This window comes from Cebus imitator, unplaced genomic scaffold (genome assembly GCF_001604975.1).
Source record: "Cebus imitator isolate Cc_AM_T3 unplaced genomic scaffold, Cebus_imitator-1.0 Scaffold42, whole genome shotgun sequence".
Lineage (NCBI taxonomy): Eukaryota > Metazoa > Chordata > Mammalia > Primates > Cebidae > Cebus > Cebus imitator.
Genome location: NW_016107357.1, coordinates 16,724,574 through 16,738,197, shown reverse-complemented (window position 1 = coordinate 16,738,197; position 13,624 = coordinate 16,724,574). Strand labels below are relative to the sequence as shown.

General features: G+C 39.6%; 1 protein-coding gene across 1 annotated transcript in view; it reads left to right on the top strand.

The window, feature by feature from the left end:
* Positions 1-13,624, top strand: part of ERO1B (endoplasmic reticulum oxidoreductase 1 beta) — a 70,122-nt gene that overhangs the window by 6,425 nt on the left and 50,073 nt on the right. Inside the window, exon 2 of the mRNA XM_017526597.2 lies at positions 7,084-7,203. Within this exon, the coding sequence (XP_017382086.1) occupies positions 7,084-7,203 (120 nt within the window). The remainder of the gene's footprint in view (positions 1-7,083; positions 7,204-13,624) is intronic.

Below are 13,624 nucleotides of genomic sequence, written 5' to 3'. Positions count from 1 at the left end.
ATTCTCCTGCCTCAGCCTCCCGAGTAGCTGGGGTTATAGGCACCCATCACCACGCCCAGCTAATTGTTGTATTTTTTGTTGGGGGGCGGGGTTCGCCATGTTGGCCAGGCTGTTCTCGAACTCTTGACTTTGTGACCCACGCGTCTGAGCCTCCCAAGGTGCTGGGATTATAGGCATGAGCTACCATGTTCGGCTGTACTGTTTCTTCTACCTAGCACACTCTTCTTGTGTATTCATATGATTCACTCTGTTAGATTTCTGCTAAAGTGTCACTTTATTTGACATGTCTTTTATCTTAAATGTCCCTTTCTCTGACCATACAAATTTTAAAGAGAAACCTTCTATTCTCACCAAATTTCTGTCACCCTTTGCTTAAAACTCCCCAATGGCTTCCTGTCTCACATGGTGTAATCCAAAAATATATTTGGTCTTTATTTCTGATTCCTGACACAGAGCCCTTTAAAACACTTGAAATATCTTGAGACATAGCAGTGCCTTTTGTTACTCATAATGAGCCCCTTTCAATCACACTTGTGTTTATAGTAATGAAATGACTTAAGATGGGGACCTTCCATAGCCTCAGGATGGGGCTGGTTGCCAGAAAGACCCAACTGATCAGAAAGTTGGAAGTTTTAGCCCCACCCACCAACCTCCAGGAAGGGGAGAGGTGGGGGCTGGAGATTGAGCTCTGTGAGAACTCTTGAACAGCTAGATTTGATGAGCTTCTGGGTCGAGGAACACAATGAGTTATTGGGAGGGTGGCATGTTGGGAGAGGGCATGGAGGCTCTGTGCATCCGTCTCACTTAGTAGCTTGCTCAATGCATCTCTTTCATTTGACTGTTACTGAGTTGTATCCTTTATAATAATTGGTAACTGTAAGTAAAGTGTCTTTCTGAGTTCTGCGAGCCATTCTGGCAAATTATCAAACCTGCAGCGGAAGTGCTAGGAACCCTCAATTGATAGCCAGTCAAAAGAACAAGTGGCTCAGGACCTGAGATTTGTGTCAGCAGTGGAGGACATCTTTTGGGACTCAGCCCTTCATTTATAGGTCTACGCTAATGGTGGAGAGTGTCAGAACTGAATTGTCGGACACTACCCGGTTGGTCTCAGAGTTGGAGAATTGGTTGGTGTGAGACAATAACCCAGATTCAGTAAAAGGTGGTCTAATTCTCATTCTTGCCTATTGCATAGTCCTCCTCATTCCTCAGAAACACTGGGCAAGCTTACTACATTAGGATCTTTGCATTTACTCCCAACACCTGGAATGCTGTCCCCCCAGATATCTGCATGTCTTGCTCCTTGCTCCTTTTTCTCCTTCAAGGTTTGCCAAATTTTATTGTACACCTTCTGTAACTATCCCATTTTAAATGGTCAGCAGCCCCAATTCTGCAACCCGTTTCCAGTCCCTAGTTTTCTGGTTCTATATCACTTATTACCATCTGACATTCTATACTTTGCTCATTCATTTTGCATTCCCTTCTCCCTGTGAGGATGTAAACTCCTTGAGTTCAGAGATTTTTGTCTGTTTTTTTTTTTCTTCCAATTTTATATTCCCAGCACTTAGAGTAGTGCAGTTCTTATGTTGGGCCTCAGTAAAATAGGCTGACTTAATAAGTGAGTGGGGCCGGGCGCGGTGGCTCAAGCCTGTAATCCCAGCACTTTGGGAGACCAAGGCGGGTGGATCGCGAGGTCAAGAGATCGAGACCATCCTGGTCAACATGGTGAAACCCCGTCTCTACTAAAAATACAAAAAATGAGCTGGACATGGTGGCGCGTGCCTGTAATCCCAGCTACTGAGGAGGCTGAGGCAGGAGAATTGCCTGAACCCAGGAGGCGGAGGTTGCGGTGAGCCAAGATTGCGCCATTGCACTCCAGCCTGGGTAACAAGAGTGAAACTCCATCTCAAAAAAAAAAGTGAGTGGAAGATAGATGCAAATAAATTATTCAGAATGAAATCTAGAGAGAGAATGGGATAATCAATATTAAAGAGAACTTAAGATACCTGGAGAGTAGAGTGAGGATGTCTAACACGTCTAATTGGAGTTCTGGAAGAATATGATAGAATGGGGAGGAAGCAGTATTGATTTCCGCAGATGAGTATGAAGTAGATAACCAAATAGAAGAGTGAATAAAAGATATAAATAGACATTTTACACAAGCAGAAATACAAATGTTTTGTGAAGCATATGAACATTGTACCCTAGTAGTACAAGTAAGAAAAAAAGATAACATTTCGTGCTAACTAGATTGGCAAAAATTAAAGCATAAATTAATATTAAATATGAGTGAGAATGTGGGCTGGCACAGTGGCTCACACCTGTAATCCCAGCACTTTGGGAGGCCAAGGCAGGCAGATCACTGGAGGCCAGGAGTTTTGAGACCAGCCTGGCCAACTGGTGAAACCCTGTCTCTGCTAAAAATACAAAAATTAGCTGGGCATGGTGGCATAGGTCTGTAGTCCCAGCTACTTGGGAGTCTAAGGTGCGAGAATCACTTGAACCCAGGAAGCGGAGGTTGCAGTCAGCCAAGATTGTGCCCCTGCACTCTTGTCTGGGCAACAGAGTAAGACTGTCTCAAAAAAAAAAAAAAAAAAAAATTCTTGAGGATATGGCTCAACAGTAACTCCTATTTAAATTGATTTAAATTGGTACAACTGTTTTGGAAATCATTTTGCCATTTCCTGGAAAAGCTGAACATACACTTATAGCAGTTACACTCCTAAGCATATAACCTGGAGAAACTCTTTTCCCCAGGCTGGAGTGCAGTGGTGTGATTTTTGGCTCACTGCAACCTTGACCTGCTGGGTTCAGGTGATCCTCCCACCTCAGCCCCTTGAGTAGCTGGGACTACAGATGCACACCACCAGGCCTGCCTAATTTTTGTACTTTTGTAGAGATGAGGTTTTGCCGTGTTGCCCAGGCTGGTCTCAGTTCTCCTGTGTCCACCTCCCAAAGTGGGATTACAGGTATAAGTCACTGTGCCTGGCCTAACTTGGAGAAACTCTTGCATGTGTTTTTATACCAGGATATATAAGCAAAAACGTTTGTGAAGCAGTGTTCTTTAGCCAAATCTGAAAACAATCTAAATATGGATTGTGGTAATTTTATTTATTTATTTATTTATTTTTATTGCATTTTAGGTTTTGAGGTACATGTGAAGAACATGCAAGATTGTTGCATAGGTACACACGTGGCAGTGTGATTTGCTGCCTTCCTTCCCTTCACCTATATCTGGCATTTCTCCTGGACAGGGAAAAATGTGGCACATATACACCATGGAATATTATGCAGCCATCAAAAACGATGAGTTCGTGTCCTTTGTAGGGACATGGATGAACCTGGAAACCATAATTCTCAGCAAACTGACACAAGAGCAGAAAATCAAACACCGAATGTTCTCACTCATGGGGGGTGTTGAACAATGAGAATACATGGACACAGGGAGGGGAGCACTACACACTGGGGTCTGTTGGGGGAAATAGGGGAGGGACAGTGGGGGGTGGGGAGTTGGGGAGAGATAACATGGACTGTGGTAATTTTCTATTGCTGTTGTGACAAACTGCCACAAATGTAATGACTTAAAACAACATAAATATATTTATTGTGTTGTAGTTCTGGGGGCCAGAATTCTGAAAACGGGATTGACAGGGTTAAAATCAAGGCGTCAACAAGGTCCCATTTCCTTCTGGAGGTGCCTTTTCAAGCTTCTAGATGTTTCCATGATTTTTGGCTTATGACCTCTTTATTCCTTCATCTTCAAACCCAGCAGAATAGCATCTTCCAGTCTCTCTCTGACTCTGACACTCCCGTCTTTCTCTCTCATAGGGAATTTTGTAACTACACGCATCTCACATGAATAATCCAGTATCGTTTTCCCACCTCAAGAGCCTTAAACTTGATCACATCTTTCAAGTCCCCCTTGCCATGCAAAAATAATATGTTTGCATATTTCAGGAATTAGGGACATTTTGGGGGTGGGTATTCTGTCTAGTGTATGCATCAAGAGTAGAATGAATAAATTATGACATTCTAATAAAATGTAACACTTGCAACAGGGAAAATGAATGAGGTACTGCAAACCCTCATCATCATAGATAGATGCCATAATAAAATGTTGGCAAAAGAAGCAGATTACAGAAAAATTCACGCCTTAGATTCCATTAATATTAAAGTTCAAAAACGGGAAAAAACCTCAAGCGTATTGTTTAGGGATGCATTACCAGAAAAAGAAAAGCTGATAAGAAAAACAAGATTTATTTCCACCATTAGGGAGAAGGAGGTAGATGTGATTAAGGAGGACCTTAAAGGATACTGGTAGTATTATTTTTTCTAAGATTCAGGGGGTACATGTGCAGGTTTGTTACATGGGTGTAGGCGGATTTTCAGCTCTTGTTTCCCCCTCTCCTGCTCACCTTTTAGGATCCCCAGTGTTTGTTATTTTCATCTTTATGTTCATGTATATTCGTTGTTAGCTGCCGCTTATAAGTGAGAACATACAATGTTTGATTTTCCGTTTTTGCATTAATTCACTTAGGATAATGGCCTCCAGCTGCACCCATGTTGCTGCAAAGGACATGATTTCATTCTTTTTTATGGCTACTTAGTATTCCATGGTCTACATGGACTACATTTTCTTTATTCCATCCACTGTTGGTGGGCACTTGACTACGTGATGATTACATGACTTCGCCGCTGTGAATAGTGCGTTCAAGTGCAGGTGTCTTTGATATCATGATTTCCTTGGGTAGATAGTGGGATTGCTGGGTCAAATGATGGTTCTGCTTTTAGTTCTTTGATAAATCTCCATATTGTTTTTCAAAGGGGTTGAACTAATTTACATTCCCACTAACTGTGTAAGCATTCCCTTTTTTCCACATCCTTGCCCAGATCTGTTTTTTCTTTTACTTTTTGATAATACTGGCAGTATTTAAACAGTTTTTGGTGAAGCACAGGTTTCTGTATCAGGAGTCTATAAAGGTTACAAATATGTACATGGCAATTTTGCATACCCTAACCCATCCCTTACCACAATTAAAATGTTTTAAAGAAGTAAAATATGGTGCTTTATAATCTACAAGTCAGCAATTTAAGAAAAATTTGTAAGAACAATCCCTAGATAAAATATTTTTAAAACCTGGAAAGCTTTTTGGTTTGTATTTTTTTTTTCCTATTGTTATTTAGGGGCTAGCATTTGAAGTCTTTACAGATATATTTCATGCGGGAGGAAAAAGAAAGAAAAAAACAGAATTTGAAGTCTTATAGATAGTGAGAGCAACGGAATGAAATTTGTGAGTTAATGACCTAGTGAGTGGGACAGCAAAGTATATATAACTCTAGAGCCAGAATTCTTGATAATGATCACTTATTTCAAGATAATGTAGCCCTAACTCTGTTGAAGGAAGTTTGGAGACACATTTATAGTCCTAGGGTGAGAGAATGAGAATGAAACAGCTTGCAAGGACTGGTTTCCATTTTCTGATACTTGCATATATTGCTCCTATGGACCACATAAATTAACAGGCTGAGCCCCATTTTTTGTTTTTTGAAAATTTTAGTTATAAGTTCATATGCAGTTGCAAGAAATAACAGAGAAATCCCATATACTGTTTATTTATCCCAATGGTAACATCTTGTAAACATGTAGCACAGTGTTGTAACTAGGATTTGACAGTGATTGAATCTACTGATCCTATTCAGAGCCTCTCAGTATTACTTGTTTTGTTTGTGCGTGTATGTATTAGTTCCATACAATTTTATCACACATACAGGTTCATGTATTCACCATCACGGTCAAAATACTGAACAGTTTCATCACCACAAATATTCCCCCGTTGCCCTTTTATAACCACACTATTTCCTTCCTACCCTACCTGATCCACCTTCCATCTCCTACCCCAGTCGTTAATCCCTGGAAACCAATAATATGCTTTCCATTTCTAAATTTTTTTTTTAATTTAAGAAGTGTTCTGTAAATGGAATTATACAGTATGTAACCTTTTGGCTTGGCTTTTTCATTCAGGATAATTCTTGGAAGATAAATCCAGGTCGTGCATATCAGCCAGTGAGTTCCATTTTTAAATTAGCTAAAGAATGCTTTGTGGAATTTGGGGACTCTAAATTCACTTTGTAAATACCAATTTCCTTCTTGGATTAGTGGATAAGATAATAGATTTTAAAGTCTGATAGATTGGGAATAAGTTCCATTTCTCCTTTGGAAAAATTACTTTAAGGCTGCTAAACCTTTTTATTCATTCATTCATTCATTCATTCATTCATTTATTTATTTATTTATTTGAGACAAAGTCTCGCTCTGTTGCCCAGGCTGCAGTACAATGGTGCAATCTTGGCTTACTGCAACCTCTGCCTCCCAGGTTCAAGCAATTCTCCTGCATCAGCCTCCTGAGTAGCTGGGATTACAGGCACGCACCACCATGTCTGGCTAATTTTTGTATTTTTAGTAGAGACAGGGTTTCACCATGTTTGTCAGGCTGGTCTCGAACTCCTGACCTCAGGTGATCCACCCACCTCAGACTCCCAAAGTGCTGGAATTACAGGTGTGAGCCACCGCACCCAGCCAAGGCTGCTAAACCTTAATTTTCTTATTTGTAATATGAAGGTAATAATACCTCATTGATGGAATACTTTTGAAGAGTAAATGAGGCAACATAAAGCTCTTAATACTGTGTCTATCACATAAGTGTTCTGTAAATGTCAACCTAAAGGAAAGAGGTGAAAGAGATGGTAGTAACAACAATGTTACTACCATCTGTAACTTCTAGGTTAGTTTGGGAAGATAGTGCTTTCATATTGCAATGGCTACTTGGATTTCATATATGTTTAGGTAGAGGAAGGAGAATTCAGTACTATTCAAGCACTTAAAAAAAAATGTTCTTTCAAATGGGTATAGCTAATCTTTCTCTGTTTTTTATTTTATCGACCACAGTAAAAAGTAAGTTGACTGCATTAATGTTATATCTTAATAAGCAAATACCAGCTAACTTGAATGAATAAATTATATTTTTATATGATAGTATAGATTTGTTGAGGTTAAAACATCAGTAATTTTGATATTTTAAATTCTAGGTCACTGGAGTTCTGGATGATTGCTTGTGTGATATTGACAGCATCGATAACTTCAATACCTACAAAATCTTCCCCAAAATAAAAAAATTGCAAGAGCGAGACTATTTTCGTTATTACAAGGTAAGGTTGTAATTTTTTATTCCATTGATATTAAAGGTTTCTGATCCTTTTGAAAACCCATTTCAGTTCCTCTCAGCACCCTGTGTCTATCTTTCATCATTTGAATTTATTATGTATTACAATGAAAAGCTGTCAATCCTTTTAAACAATACGAATCTTAGCCCCCTTCCTTTGTTTGAGGAGTTTCTCATTTTTCAGTTTTGGTTTTGAGACAGAGACTCCTCTTTCTACAGAAGCTGAAAATGCCACAGACTTATTTTGTCAGCCTCCTTTATAACATAGCTCTGCCATCTGGACACACCTACTCAGCCTTTGAGTCGTGCTGATGGCAGTGTGCCAGCACTGTTAGCAGTACAAAGTACTGCAGCAGCACCTTTGTTGGTCCTCTTTCTGAGAGGGCTGGCAAAACAGGCTGAGGCTTCAAGTAGACCACTACACGTAGTAATGCTCCAGAATTGGTTCTTAAATCTAGTAATAGTCTGCTGTAGACCTTTACAAAACAACCAGTGATAGTTTAAAGATAGCAGCAATCTTTAAATATGGCAGTAAGGCAATATTCAAAAGAACAGTGTTTGACATTTTAGAACAACATTTTATTTTTTATTCTTACTATTTTTGAGACAGTCTCACTTTGTCGCCCAGGCTGGAGTGCGGTGGCACGATCTCAGCTCACTGCAACCTCTGCCTCCTGGGTTCAAGTGATTCATCTGCCTCAGCCTTCTGAGTAGCTGGGATTATAGGCACCCACCACCAAACCCAGCTAGTTTTTGTGTTTTTAATAGAGATGGGGTTTCGTCATGTTGGCCAGGCTGGTTTTAAACTCCTGACCTCAGATGTATCCACTTGCCTCGGCCTCCCAAAGTGCTAGGATTACAGGCATAAGCCACTGCCTGTAATTTTATATAAATATATATATATAAATATATATATATTTAAGCCATGGCCTAAATATATATATTTTATTATTTAATAATATATATATGTTTTTGTTTTAGAGATAGGGTCTTGCCATGTTTGCCAAGACTGATCTTGAATTCCTGGCCTCAACTGATCTATAAAAATAAATACATATTTTATTTTTGTTTTCTAGGTATAAGTCAGCTAAATTAAATATTTTTGAGGATAAAAAAAAATTTTAGTATCTTGTGCAGAAAGATAACAAATAAGAGAATTAAAGATTTGGGAACACATCCCTCTTTCCTGTCAGCACCAGGAATATCCAAAAAAGGTGACGAATGTTTCTCCTCTATACAAAATCCTTTAGGAATGCATATTTCATGAATTTATTTCAAAGAGTAATCTATACCTAAATAAACTATTGAGTGTCTATTATTCTAGGCATTTTACATACAAATAAGACAGCTGCTTCTTTAAATTTCCCCCACTTAATTTATAAATCTAAGTGCATTTGTAGCTGCTTTCTCTTGCTGCTTTTCTACCATTACGTTGAACTATATGAAATTTTTACTTTTATGTTTCAAAAATGGTTGAATATGCCAGTTTTATATGGTTCAATGTAATACAGCGGAGCAAGCGTTTCTTGCATCAAAGACCATCTCTTCACAAGAGGTCCAGTTCACATCTCTACATAATGTCATGTCCCTCAGTCTTTCACTCTCTTTACTCTGCGATTGTGGCTTCTGTTTCTTTATCCCTAGCAGGCTTGATCAGTAGTGGTACTCAAATATTTGAATATTGGAATGAATATCTCATTTAATCTTCACACTACAATATTCTCAGTATTAGGAACATTTTTCAGATGAAGAAGTCATAGTTTAGGTATCCCAGATAGGGTATTTTTGTTGGCTAATAAAACAGAAGTTTTATTAAGAAAAGATATGGAGTAGCTAACAAAATTGAAAGATAAGATGAGGAAGCTTACTTCAGAAAAGGTAAAACTAAAGCTGGAACTAATGAGCATTCTCTTTAAGGAATCACTGGAATTTTGTATCAAATTAACTGTTTTTCTATATTCTGCAAACTTTATGCCAAGAGTTATGTTTCTGTCTAGGTAGGGTCAGAATATGTGACCCCCTGGACCAAAAGAAGGAAGGACATCTTAGTCGCCAGTCTCATTTGCATGAATAAAAGTGGAGTCATTGTTTCCCAAAGGAAAATTAGGGAGGGACTATTACAAAAGAAGGAAAAATGGAAGTTGGATAGGCAAAAATGGCAATTTGGCTCTTGGCTACTTGGCTACTCAACATACAGTCTCATTCTTCCTCTTACACATGTGGTTTAAAAATGTTCTGATCAACACAGTGAAATGTTTCCATAGGAAACCAAAATGTCCTCACACCCTCTCCCAGCGGAGGGTTAATGCCATGATCTAGTTAACGCATTCAGCTCTAACTTTAGGATATTTGGGTGATATCCACTCCTCTTTTTGTTGTGTCAACTTATGAAATAAATAAAAAGGAATATACTCTACCCAATATACTCTGCCTACAACAGTGGCAAAAAAGGAAAGCTTTAAAAAGAAAAAGCTAAGAGAGGAGGTTAATTTTTTTATTATTACTATATTTGAGACAGTCTCGCTCTGTCACCCAGACCGGAGTGCCGTGGTGCAGTCTTGGTTCACTGCAACCTCAGCCTCCTGGATTCAAGCGGTTCTCTTGCCTCAGCCTCCTGAGTAGCTGGGATTACAGGCCCACACCACCATACCTGGCTAATTTTTATATTTTTAGTAGATATGGGGTTTCACCATGTTGACCAGGCTGTCCAGAACTCCTGACCTCAGGTCATCCACCCACCTCGGGCTCCCAAACTGTTGGAATTACAGGCGTGAACCACCACACCCGGCCAAAAAGCGGTTAATTTTAAATGCATATCACATACACACTTATTATTCAAGCAAGGAATACAGGTGTAAGTAATGGTATGCCTTTATACAGTTGGGCAGTTAGCTGCTGTAGCTGGTATTTCTACCTTCTCTTTTCAATTTCTCAGTCCATTCCTTTATGTACTAAATGTTTATTGAATGATTAGTTTGTACCAGGTACTATGGATACAGTAGTGAATAAGACGAAACTTTTGCTCTGATAAGAGCGACAAACAATAATTAAACAATAAAATATGATTACAGATGTTATAAGGTAAGTTTTATGGAGAAAAGTAAAGTAGGAGGGAATGAATATTGGGGAATTGGAGGGTCAGGGAGGTAGGTAGCCCTACTTTAAAGAAGGTAGTTGGGAAAATAAGGTATTTATGCTAACTTGACATTTGAGCAAAGTCCTACCTAGTATGAAAGAGCCATGTGAAGGTTTGGGGAGAAAACATTCCAGGGAAAAGATGTACAATACCAAGTAAAAGGTCTTGAGATAGGAATAAATTTGGTGTGTTGAATAGGCAGAAAGCTGGCATAGCTGCAGGAAAGTGAGTAAGTGAATGAGAAGGGAGAGCTGGAAAAATAGGTAGGGACCAGATTAAAAAAACAGTAGGGTTTTGACAATGTAAGGATGCTGGATTTTATTTTAAGCAGGATAAGAAACTTCTGAAGGGATTTTTGTGCAAAAAAGACTGTGTCAGAGTTAGTTGTCCCCATTTGGGGTGAGAGGTCTAGGCCTTTATATCCATACATCAGTTGGTCAGTGGATGAAGGCCAATAGGAAATGGGGATCCAATCTTGGGTAAGGTGGCTCTTTTTAACTGAGGTTGTCTACCTGCAACATTTCCACAGCCGGGCTAATTATAACCCCTTTATTCTTGTAGCGTGATCTGAGTAACATGTTACAGTGTCTACAGTCCACTCCTTGCACTATGGATTTCTGCTGCAGAATAAAAAATTAGCTTTAAATTTAGCAGCTTAAAACAGCAGGGCCAGGCACGGTAGCTCACTCCTGTAATCCCAACACTTTGGGAGGCCAAGGCTGGTGGATCATTTGAGGTCCCTTCAAGACTAACCTGGCCAACATGGTGAAACCCCATCTCTACTAAAAATACAAAAAAATTAGCCAGACAGTAGTGGCATGCACTTGTAATCCCAACTACTCAGGAGACTGAGGCAGGAGCATCGCTTGAGCCTGGGACGCAGAGGTTACAGTGAGCTGAGATCATGCCACTGCACTCCAGCCTGGGCGACAGAGTGAGACCCTGTCTCAAAAAAAAAAAAAAAAAAAAAAAAAAAAAAATGCAGACTGAAAAGATACCATTTGAGGAAGACCTAAAGGGTGTGAGAAAGCAAGCAATGATGTGGATATCTGGGGAAAGAGCATTGTAGGCAGAAGTAACAGCGAAGCCTCGTGTTTGAGGAAAAACAAGGAGGTGAGGTCAGTGAACACGGGAAGGAGAGCAAGGGGATCATGTAAGGCATTATAGCTATTGTGAGATGAGTTGGAGGATTTTGAGCTTTTTTAAATTTTTTTTTTTTTTTTTTTTTTTTGAGATAGTCTCACTCAGCCACCCAGGCTGGAGTGCAGTGGTACAGTCTTGGTTCACTGAAACCTCCGCCTCCTGGATTCAAACAATTCTCCTGCCTCAGCCTCCCACGGACCTGGGATTACAGGCGTGCACCACCACACCTGGCTTATTTCTGTATTTTTAGTAGAAAAGGGGTTTCACCATGTTGGCCAGGCTAGTCTCGAACTCCTGACCTCGTGGTCCACCTGCCTCTGCCTCCCAAAGTGCTGGGGTTACAGGCGTGAGCCGCTGCACCTGACCAATTTTGAGCATTTTTAAAAGGATTACTCTGGTTGTTATGTTGAAAATAAACCATATGTGTATAAGGACTAGGTAAGGAGAACATTAAAAGGCAATGGCAGCTCAGGTGCTGTGGCTCTTACCTGTAATCCTAGCACTTTGGGAGGCCGAGGCGGATGTATTACCTGAAGTCAGGAGTTCAAGACCAGCCTGGCCAACACAGTGAGATCCTCTCTCTACTAAAAATATAAAAATTAGCGGGGTATGGTGGCGCATGCCTATAATCCCAGCTTTGGGAGGCTGAGGCAGGAGAATTGCTTGAACCTTGGAGATGGAGGTTGCAGTAAGCTGAGATCACACCACTGCACTCCAGCCTGGGTGACAGAGCAAGACTCAAAGGGCAATGGCAATGATCCAGGAGAGAGAATAAGGTGGGGGGCGGGTGGCTTGGACCATGGCTGTAACAATGGAAGTCATAAAGTGTTGAATTCTGAGTATTTTATTTTTAAAATAATTATTTATTTTTAATTATGTAATTGTATAGATTTTGAGGATATAGTGTGACATTTTGATCTATGTTTAAATTGTAGAGTCACTCTACATTAACATATTTATCTCACGAACTTATTTTTGGTGATATGTTAAAAATCTTTTAGCAGTTTTGAAATATAAAACAATATTAACTGTGATCACCATGCAGTGCATTAGATCACTGAAACTTATTCCTTCAGTCTGAAGACTTTGTAGTCAAATCAACATCTTCTCTTTCTTGACATCGCACCTTCTCCCCACCAGCTTCTGTTAACCACTTTTCTACTGTTTCTGTGAAATAGATGTTTTAGATTCCACACATAAGTGAAATCGTATAGTATTTGTCTTTCTGTGCCTAGCTGATTTCACTTTGCATCATGTCCTCCAGTCCCATTCATGTTGTTGCAAATGACAGAATTTCCTTATTTATTTATTTATTTATTTTTTTGAGATGAAGTCTTGCTGTGTTGTCCAGGCAAGAGTGCAGTGGAGTGACCTTGGCTCACTGCAACCTCTACCTCCTAGGTTCAAGTGATTCTCCCACCTCAGCCTCCCGAGTAGCAGGGACTACAGGCTTCTATCACCATACCTGGCTAATTTTTATATTTTTAATAGAGATGGGGTTTTGCCATGTTGGCCAGGCTGGTCTCTAACTCCTGACCTCAGGTGATCCACCTACCTTGGCCTCCCAAAGTGCTGGGATTACAGGTGTGAGCCACTGCACCTGACTGAATTCCCTTCTTTTTAAAGGCTGTATAACATTCTGTTATGTATATATGTCACATTTTCTTTATCCATTCATCTGCTGATGGACCCTTAGGTTGCTTCCATATCTTAGCTATTGTGAATAGTGCTGAAATGAACATGGTAATGTAGATATCTTTTAAACACACTGATTTCAATTCCTTTAAATTCCCAGAAGGGTTTGCTGGCTCATGTGGTAATTCCGTTTTTAGTTGTTTTAGAGACCACCATAGTTTTTTTTTCTAAAATGTCTGTACTGATTTATATTCCCATCAATAATTTACAAGGGTTCCTTTTTCTCCACATCCTTGTAAACATTTGTTATCATTCATCTTTTTGATAGTAGCGATTCTAACAGGTGTGAGGTGATATCTCACCATGGTTTTAATTTACGTCTCCCTGATGATTAGAAATGTTGAGTATTTTTTCGTATATCCATAGGCAATTCTCATCTCTTCTTTTGTGAAATGTCTGTTCAGATCCTTTCCCCCTTTTTTTTTTTTTTTTT